This window comes from Xenopus laevis, chromosome 4L (assembly GCF_017654675.1).
Source record: "Xenopus laevis strain J_2021 chromosome 4L, Xenopus_laevis_v10.1, whole genome shotgun sequence".
Classification (NCBI taxonomy): domain Eukaryota; kingdom Metazoa; phylum Chordata; class Amphibia; order Anura; family Pipidae; genus Xenopus; species Xenopus laevis.
Genome location: NC_054377.1, coordinates 121863016 through 121873591, shown reverse-complemented (window position 1 = coordinate 121873591; position 10576 = coordinate 121863016). Strand labels below are relative to the sequence as shown.

The 10576-nt window shown below is 39.6% G+C and overlaps 1 protein-coding gene across 1 annotated transcript; it reads left to right on the top strand.

The window, feature by feature from the left end:
• The first annotated feature begins 1059 nt into the window (after positions 1 to 1059).
• mustn1.L (musculoskeletal, embryonic nuclear protein 1 L homeolog) lies at positions 1060 to 8616 on the top strand. The gene is given in 3 exon segments (NM_001171655.1): positions 1060 to 1117; positions 6073 to 6193; positions 6823 to 8616. Coding segments are annotated over 3 exon segments (243 nt in total). The 5' UTR covers positions 1060 to 1102; the 3' UTR covers positions 6930 to 8616.
• The last annotated feature ends 1960 nt before the right edge of the window (positions 8617 to 10576 follow it).

Below are 10576 nucleotides of genomic sequence, written 5' to 3'. Positions count from 1 at the left end.
GACAAGTTCAAACAGTTTGGCCATTTGGAAAAGAAGCCTTGTGGAAGCCCTGTTGATGTGGTTCGGGAGGAACCCAAGAGACCTGTGAAAGGTGGGGAGGTCATTACCCATTAAACATTATAGGAAAACTATTCCCCCAGAATATATATATATATATGTTCAGTAAATATTGCCCCTTTAGAGTGCTAGCCGACCAGAAATACTGCAGCTCTAACTGTAACAGGAATAAATGTGGGAATAAAGACCATATCAAATTTAAGAGTCCATTTATTGGCTCGTGTGATCTAACAGTTTGTGTGTGTGCACTTGAATCATATGGTCGCAGGGGATTGCCCTAAGTAATTAAAATGGCAATTTTCTATTTAGGATTGCCCAATGGCACAAATTATTAAAGAAGATAGAGCTTTATATAAGGCCAGCATTGTACTATATATCTATATATATATCTATATATATATATATATCTATATATATATATCTATATATATAGAGAGAGAGAGAGAGAGATCTACATTTTTTGTTGGTATAGCTTTCCGTTAAGGTAAAGACACTGCTTTCCTATTAGCCTGGGTAATTCCCCAGTGTTCCGTTGCCAATTCCCTGGTTTTGTGTAGGAGACCAGATGAAGAAATAAGAAGGGAGATGTACTGCTATAATACTGATGCCTGCCTATTATACAAACATAAACCTCTTTGTGAATCTATGCCAGTTGCATGCCACTGATACACAGATGTCCCCATTATTGAGTACTGACACTTGAAGCAGCCAAATGCTATTTTAAGGCAAGTAAATAATAACTTATTTTTGGTGAATAATAGACCTTCTTTAAGTGACAGCTGTTCTATCTTGAACATATCACTCCACTCCAAACAGCAGTTGCTTGGATTCTCCAAACCAGAGTCATCTTTCAGAATAAGTCTGTGTCTCACTTTCTCTGGATAAGGCTATGTGTGTGTGTGTGTGTGTCTGGAATCTGGAGAGATCTCTTCCCCCCGCGTCATTCTGCTCAGTGTGTATATAGCCCCAGATTTCAGGCTCTGTATGCAGATCGTTACACAAGGAATCCCTCTGCTTCTCATCAGCGTGACCACTGCAAGCGGGAATGTCCCAACCACAGGTAAGTCAAGTGCTGCAGGGCAGGAAGGTGGAACCTTTTCGTCTAACTACTAACAAAAAACAGAATATTCCCAAGAACAAAGAATATTGGCAGTGTTTTGTTGTACCTGCACCTGATTCCATAGAATCTATACTGATGTGATGTATAGCGCTATTCTTCTGTATTCTGCATGACACATAGCAGCCATCTTTCATTAGTAATAAGCCCCATTAAGGGACACAATACCTACACCCAAATCTCAAATGTTAGTGTTTATATACTTTTATGCTTTGCACGACTAGCCATGGATCTGCCTGCAGAAGAGAGGAGAACTATGAAGGGTAATTTTTTAAATGCTTTCATCTTCCCCTTAATGACTTATAATTCCAAACCAGTGTCTTAGAAAGGGTAAATCCATGAAGGAAGCCCTTAAAGGGATACTGTCACTGGAAAACATGTTTTTTCCAAAACGCATCAGTTAATAGTGCTGCTCCGCCAGAATTCTGCACTGAAATCAGTTTCTCAAACATATTTTTTTATATTTAATTTTGAAATCTGACATGGGGCTAGACATATTGCCAGTTTCCGAGCTGCCCCAGTCACGTTACATGTTCTGATAAACTTCAGTCACTCTTTAGTGCTGTACTGCAAGTTGGAGTGATATCACCCCCCCCCCCAGCAGCCCATCAGCAAAACAATGGGAAGGTAACCAGATAACAGCTCACTAACACAAGATAACAGCTCCCTGGTAGATCTAAGAACAACACTCAATAGTAAAATCCAGGTCTCACTGTGACACATTCAGTTACATTGAGCAGGAGAAACAACAGCCTGCCAAAAAGCAGTTCCATCCTAAAGTGCTGGCACATGACCAGGCAAAATGACCTGAGATGCGCCTACACACCAATATTACAACTAAAGAAATACAATTGCTGGTTCAGGAATGAAATTTTATATTGTAGAATGAATTATTTGCAGTGTAAACAGTGTACTTTAGAATTAAAAACTACACCATAAAATCATAACAGAATCCCTTTAAAGGTAAAAGTGGATGAGAAAAATAGCAATTAAAGACATATTTATTGCTTGTAGGGAAATATTCAGTAGCACAGGGCATTGCTATTATTATAAGAAGGGTTGTGGCCAGTCAGCCTGGGAACCAATGGCAGCATAAGGAAGACTGAAATTCCAACCAAGCAAAACCTTTATAGAAACAGGCAAAAACAATTAAAAAAAACACACACACTCTCCTCTTATAGACCAGTATATTCCACAGGGGTCGTGCTCATTGGAGCTTACAATGTAAAAGGTGAAGGTGGTATGAGATTCAAGGTGTGAGTTTGGGTTTATCAGGAAACATGTGGCACTTGGGGTATTGCACTTTGCATAGGCAGTAGTTTACAGTGTATCAGTTTACAGGGTAATTTTATGGCTCTGGCTTTTGGCCCCCAATGTTTGCACTTGCATGTGACCATACCTCCACCTGTCCTTACCAGGTCCCAGTTCAGTCATAGGGTTTACTCCTCCTATGGTTACACTACTGGAGATGTATTTCAAGAGATTGGTAGAATGCTGAAAGATTGGCAGAAAATCTTATGGAGGCTGAAGGAATATTCAGGGAAGAGGTGCAGCCCAAGGATCCATAGGGCTACCCCTGGCAGAAGGTTCAGAGATATATGATGGGGAATATATAAGGTGCATGAGTATTTATTATGGGCCTGAGTGGTGACAGTGTGTAGATGGGAAGGCCAATCAATAGAGTGTTGCCATAGTCAATATGTGACATGGAGAGTAAATTGGAATATGGAGGCATCTTGTAAGATGGACGGTCTTATTTAAGAAACAGTCTGTAGGTGAAAGTGACATGATTTGGTTATTGATGGGATATGAGGAGTGAAGGAAAAGGCAGTATTAAAGAAACCCCCATGAGGGGGGAGGGGAGATTGGAATTATAAAGACTTCTGGGATGTTATTGGTGATGATTTCATTAGACAAATGGTCCAACATTTAGAAACCCCAGGTTCTGATTATGTGTATTGTATGAAGGCTACAAGTAAGGCCTCCATATAAAGCAGACATGTGATGTTTACAGTGGGTGAGGCCTGGGTGCTGAATATGATACATGTGTCAGCGGAAGGCTGAGAGCCCCTAGTTAAAAGCAAAGCACAGATGCAAATACTTGGGAAGAGTTGCTACACAATACACTATTCACATTGACGTAAATATAACACAAGGATGGATCAACATCACTCTGTAACTTTATTTGCCAACGATGTACTTTCTACTTACACCTTCCTCACCGCCTGCAGGGAGAAGTGCTGATAAATGTCACCATGGGGGTGGGAAGTTGGCAGATCAGTGATGTCCCTGGGAATGGGTGGGTTTATGACATTGGGGCGGGAAATGGGTGGATCAGGGTGAATGTAAGTGGTTAGAGGGGGCGGGTGGCTTTAAAATAGTGGTTCACCTTTAAGTTAGCATTTAGTATGTTATACAATGGATAATTCTAAGCAACTTTTCAACTGGCCTTAATTTTTTATAGTTTTTGAATTATTTGCCTTCTTCTGTTTACAATTCTCAAATGGAGGTCACTGACCGTGTCTACAAACAAATGCTCTGTAAGGCTAAAAATTTACAGTTATTGCTACTTTTTAATACTCATCTTTCTATTCAGGACTTTCCTATTCATATTCCAGTCTTTTATTCAAATCAATGCATGGTTGCTAGGTTAATTTGGACCCTAGCAACCAGATTACACACTGGAGAGCTGCTGAAAACCCCCCACAGATAATAAGCAATTAAAACAAACTGGAAATTGTCTCTCTAAATCATTAGAATGTGTTAATTTAAAGGTGGACAACCCCTTTAAAAAGCAGGCTTTAGTGGTGAAACCCTTTAGGAAGGGGAGGAAAAGACGAACAATTACAAATATATCTGCAATTTGTAATTCAACCCTAAAGTTAAAAACCCCTAGCCCCCTACCCTCAAAAGACCCCCCTCCCTCCTCCCCCCAGCCTAAGTGTTACCCCAGGCAAATGCCCCTTAGATTTTACTTATCCCTTGGTGCCGATTCAGGCATCAGAGTTCATGGCAGCCATCTTCAGCCGCTTCAGCGATTCTGCCATTTCCAAAGAGAAGAAGATGCTGCCCGTGAACTCCGATGCCTGAATCTGCACCAAGGGGTAAATAAAACCTAAGGGCCATTTGCCCAGGGTAACACTTAGGCTGGGGGAAGAAGGTAGGGGATCTATGTAGTTAGGGGGGTAGGGGTTTTTTAACGTTAGGGTTGAATTCTCAACATGAACTATGAGCAAGGGCACAAGTGCTAAATCTACAGGCTGTAAGGGACACAATTTGCACCCCTTTAGCACTTGAACCCCTTCTCATAGTAAATTAGCCCACTACACATATATAAAATTCACCTTTAAATGGCCATATTCACTTTCAACCTGAACAATGCTTCCTTGTTTTTAAAGAAATTGTTCAGTATAAAAACAAAACTGGATAAATAGATAGGCTGTGCAAAATTAAACATGTTTCTAATCTAGTTAGTTAGCCAAAAATGTAATGTATAAAGACTGGAGTGACTGGATGTCTAACATAATAACCAGAACACTACTTCCTGCTTTGCAGCTCTCTTGGTTTCCACTGATTTATTACCAGGCAGTAACCAATCAGAGGCTTGGTGGGGGTGCACATGGGCCATAACTGTTTGCTTTTGAATCTGAGCTGCATGCTATGGATCCATTGCAAACTCACTGTACATTTATATCCCATGTGGCCCCCCTTCAAGTCGCTGACTAATTTAGAGTTAGAGAGCTGAAAAGCAGGAAGTTGCGTTCTGTTCGCGTCATATTAAATATTCACTCCAGTCTTTTCTCCAGCCTGACGTTTTTGGCTGACTAAATATATTAGAAACCTTTTTTATTTTGAACAGCCTATCTATTTACCTAGTTTTTATTTTCACACTGAACTGTTCCTTTAAATCCATAACATTCATTGTTGTCTAAATCTGTAATTGGTCAGCAAATTGAAACCCCTGTCTAATTTTAGCTTCGGGAAGAGGCATCATTTGCTTTCTTCTTTCTATGTGGAAAGGCTGGATGTTGATATCTGTTCCAATGTGTTCCAAAGTGAACAGCTGAAGGTGACCCTCTGAGTCTAAAATAGAAAGTAATGTCAGTTCTGTTCCTCATTACAAATGTTCTCATCTTTATTACTGGCACACTAAAGGGCTTGCATGGCTGAAGAGTTAAATCAGTGAGCCGCCTCCAGATGAGTTTAGCATGCCATTCGGCCTATGTCACGTGTGAGCGCATTCTATAATCCTAACACATGGTGAGAACTTTGTGCTTCTGTTTATAACATCAACAAACCTTTTCAGATGGATGGCACTACCTTTCTCCGCCTTCTGAGACCAGAATAGTTATACCCCATATGGAAAGTAAGAGGACTGAATTGTTTTATCGTTATCTAGGGAGGGACTGCAACTGTAGAATAGCGTGTTTAGGAAGACAAGAGGGTGTCCTGGACATCTTATCACATTGTTCTGAATGTAAGATGTTAAAGAGCTGCTAAATTTTACATGGGATGGTTCACTTTTGGTATGACGTAGACATTAATATTCCGAGAAAATTTGCAATTGGCCTTCATTTTTTAATACGTTTTCCATTTTTTAGCTTTTTGTTCAGTTTGATATTTTAACATCTATCTGGTTGCTAGGGTATTTTACCCTGGCAACCAGGCAGTAGTTTGAATGAGAGACAAGGATATGAATAGGAGAGGGCTTGTAAGTAATAAAAAGTAACAACAGCAAATAAAATTGTAGCCTCACAGAGCAACCGTTTTTGACTGCCAGGGTCAGTGACCCCCCCCCCCCCCCATTTGAAAGCTTTCTGTATCATGAGGCTGAGAAACTATTTGAGTAGAGCTATAGTCTGTAAGTGAACTTACTCTGATGCCTGGATGTTTATCAGGATGCCCCAGTTAAGAAGAAGAGGCCTCCGATGAAGGAAGAAGACCTTAAAGGAGCAAAAAACAAGCTGGCCCACCAAGTCCCAATCAAATCCAAAACATACCAGGTTATGAAGGAATGCGGTGAGTACAGGCTGGTGTATAAAGGACCAAACATGGAGTAGCTTCAGCTTCCCTGTCTAGCTCAATAAATAACAAAAGCCATAGATTTTTGTCTTGATTAAAACAATTGGCAAAAGGATGTACAGCCCAAGCCCTAGTGATTGCACTCATGTGGCAGAAAGGGGTATATTAAGGTGATGAGCATATTTGTATCAAAATCCTAGTGAACAGTACAAGCAAACAGTTTTCTCCTCTTGCTAAAAAGTCATATTTTAACATCAGTGAGCATTCCTTTAAACCCCTAGTAACATGAGATGAATGTGCCTGGATGATAATGATCCCACATCCCCTGGGTATTACAGATAATTGACTAGGTTGATCCTAAAATTGATGTAATCCATTCCCCAACCATCAGATGTCAGGCCAGTTATGGAATTTATGGGATATTCTGAACTGGGCCTGAGACAGCATTTTCCACCATAATAAAATCATTGTTTTAACCGTATCGAATGGAATCTATGCCAATGAGCATTATAGCATTACTGGCAGTTCTTATACCTGTACATGACTAACCAGCATCAATAACTTGGTCTTGATCTTTTCAGGCCAACGTTGTAGATGAAAGATCATTTGTATCTTCTTTATTGCAGAACAATCTGGAACAATGGCCCCTTCTGTGTTCAGCCAGAACAAGACCGGCGGAGAAACAGCTTTTGATAAGCCGAAGGCCGGCCCGGCAAAAAGTGTCTTTGGTTAATGGCAAAAGAACATTCAAACAACGTAACGACCCAACAAGTTATTTTTGTGCTCATTTTCTACTTATTGTGCTGTGCACACCATGCCGAGTCTAACACTATATCCAAGCAAGTTGTATCCTGCTTATACGTTCTGCTGGTGCAAAGATTGGAACTCACTATTTCATTGCTCCTATGGTCACGCATGGACTGCACTGTCTGTATTCCTTTAAATGATTTTTAGTTGTTTCAGAAATACCATAGAGGTAGCAAATCCAGGATTTGTATTTTGTAAAATTCATATTGTTATTTTTTTCACGTGAATTTATCGGGTTGGGGGACCTGAATAGTTATATTGCCTTACTCCATGTCATCAGAGTGATATGATCCAGTCCGGACATTTTTTCTTTGTTAACATTTTGTTTAAAGGAGAAGGAAAGGCTTAAACTAAGTAAGCTTTATCAGAAAGGTCTATATAAATACACCAGTAACCCCTCAAAGTAATGCTGCTCTGAGTCCTCTGTCAAAAGAAACATCACATTTCATTCTTTATATTGTGTACACATGGGCTTCTGTATCAGACTTCCTTTTTTCATTTTAAACCTCCAAGGCATGGGCTTGAGCATGCTCAGTTTGCTCCTCTCTCCCCCTCCCTCCTCCTGTAATCTGAGCTCAGAGCTATGAGTGAGCAGGAAGAGACTCAGGCAGGAAGTGATGTCACACCAAGCTAATATGGCAGCTGCTATCCTAAATAACCAGATAGAGTTTCTAGAGCTGTTAACTCTGGTATGGTAAAGCATTCTAGCTTGCATTATTATGGCTAATCTATTGGGAATAATCTTCCTTTAATCTTCTTTAAGGTGGATTCAGGACTAGATCATCTTCTGCTTGGGGAGGGATCACTTTAACAGGGGGTTAACTACAGATGAAGCAGACTCTGCGGCTGCAGGGGGGTCACGAGGTATAGGAGCCCCATTAGGCCTAATTCATACACAATGTCAATAAATATTTGCAAAACAGGTCAACCTCTAGCCATTTTGTGGACCTCAAAAATAATTTTTGCTGTGGGTCCCAGTAATATCTAGTTATGCCACTGACCTTTAATTGTTGCATTATATGTACAAATTAAACTTTCAATAAGGTATTTAGATATTTTGAGTTGCACCATATTAAAATGTAATGTATTAATGATATCCCTAATAAAATAAGGCCTAATATTCTGAGCAGCCTTTATAGGCTAAAATGACAGCATGAAAACGTCGTCCATATCTCAAGTAGTAATTGTATTAAAAGGAAGAAGAAGGAGAAAGTTAACCTTGAAGCCTTCTATCCAATGAATGAGTGACCTTGTATTAGCAATTAGTTAGGATTGGGATATTGACCAGTAGTGACAGCTCAACTTGGCAAGGGAGATTTACTGTGTCCAAATGAAACTAGCTATTCAGTCAGCTCTACGCTTGGTAAATTTATGAGGCCCCAACCTAATTCTCCTTCTGCACCGTCAGTCTTAGTCCTTGTGGCATCACACTAGTCTTCTGCTTGGAATGTTATAATGTCAGGCCATTAATGAGGTCGTATTGAATGGAACCTTGTAGAACAGAACCCTCAGTGTCTTGCTTATTATTCCTGCTCATTCTTGTATCACTATGTTCTTATATTTGCCTTGTATTTTTCAACTTTCCCAGTTTTACAATTAAACTTGCGAACAAAGTCGTACAAATGAATTTGTTCTTGAACACAACTGATTTATGTTAATTACATTGACTCTCTTAATCAGATCTGCAGAGGAAAGTTACACGTTAAATATACAGGTACAGTATAAGACAGAATGTTATCCAGAATGCTTGGGACGTAACTGATCTTTACATAATTTGGCTGTTCGTGCCTTAAGTCTACTAGAAAATGATGTAAACATTAAATAACCCCAATAAGCTGGTTTTGTTACCAATAAGGATTAATTATATCTTAGTTGGGATCAAGTACAAGGTGCTGTTTTATTATTACAGAGTAAAAGGAAATCATTTTTACAAATTAGAATTATTTGGATAAAATGGAGACTATGGAAGATGGCCTTTCTGTAATTCAGAGCTTTCTGGATAATGGGTTTCCAGATAATGGATCCTACCTGTATATAGAAGATGATAGGAACAAAGCACAGAAGCCTCTAAAATCTGCCTTAATACTGAGCACCCCACCCCCTCTGCTGATCACATGGGAATCATTCTATTTGTATCAAATAACCAGAAAAGACTTGCAGATACCGCTCACTCCACGCTCCAACACATAAGGTAACTAGCCATAACAATGGTAAGAATGTGGATGAACAGAAAAAACATTGCTATTCAGTACATACGTGTACCCACCACCTTGCACCTTATTTTAAACAAATGCTCTGAAAAGCTAAAACCTGTTATCCAGAATGCTAGGGATCAGTGGTTTTCTGTAATTTGGATCTCCATACTAAAAAATGGTTTAAACATTAAATAAACCCAATAAGATAATTTTGCCTCCAATTATATCTTAGTTGGGATCAAATGCAAGTCACTGTTTTATTATTACAGAGAAAGAGGAAATAATTTTTAACATTTTGAATTAAAATGGAGTCTATGGGAGATGGCCTTCCTGTAATTCGAAGCTTTCTGGATCACAGATCTCATACCTGTACTTATCCTTACAGCTTGGAGGTAATTTTACCTTGTGTAGAGAAAAATACCTTTTATAATCAGATCAGCAATTGAACTGATTTTGTTGCAATTCTCTAATCTTTTTCTCAAACTCTTTTTGTAAATTGGTGCTCAACCCTAAAATCTAAACGCAAAATGAGGTCTAACCAATAAATATAGGAATCACAATGATCATCAACTGGGGCACCTGGGACCCACTAGAGAACCAGACTCCAAAGGCTCCACCAACCTAGATGGCAGCAGCACTACCTCAGTCTCTGTTCTGGGGCCCCCTCCATCTTTTACATCTACTGCTGGTGGGAGCAGGGCCCACAGGTGTTGGTCACAAAGCCCCAAGTTATGCCTCTGACTAAGAAGCAAAATCACAATCAAATAACCTCCCTCTCTCTCTTTCTCTACCATTTGCCTTTAAATGGAATACAGAATCTGAATGAGACCAAGACTTTCTTGTAGGAAGATGCTGGGAGGGAGCTCAGAGGAGCTGGGAAAATTAGCAAGACAGTCCGTTCTATTATGATTCCATTTCACAACAACATTCCAAATAAAATCTCTCCCTCGGGGACTGAATCAGAGTAGGAATGTACATGGGAAAGTAAATTTTCTACACAAGCAAAACAAACAGACTTCTATTAATTCCCTAACTCCGTACCATCCCCGCAGTTTATCAAATACCCCTAATCCACATACAGGTTTTCTGAACTCCCAACTAGTAGATGACAAATGAGCCCTTCCACTTTCTAGCCTGGTCCACAACAACCTACATCCTTTAATCCTAAACTAGTAATATGTATTATGCATTTAGTTTTTTTGAGTACAGATTCAAGATGTGACAGAGGCACCTGCAGATGCCAGCCCTAGTCCAGAGGTTAAATCCTCCAATAAGGAAGGTGTTTAGATACAAATATGCAAAATCTTTATAAAAGAAAAGATTGGAGGTCATTACTTACCTTTCCTACTCATATTCCTATGGAATAGCTTCTTAACTG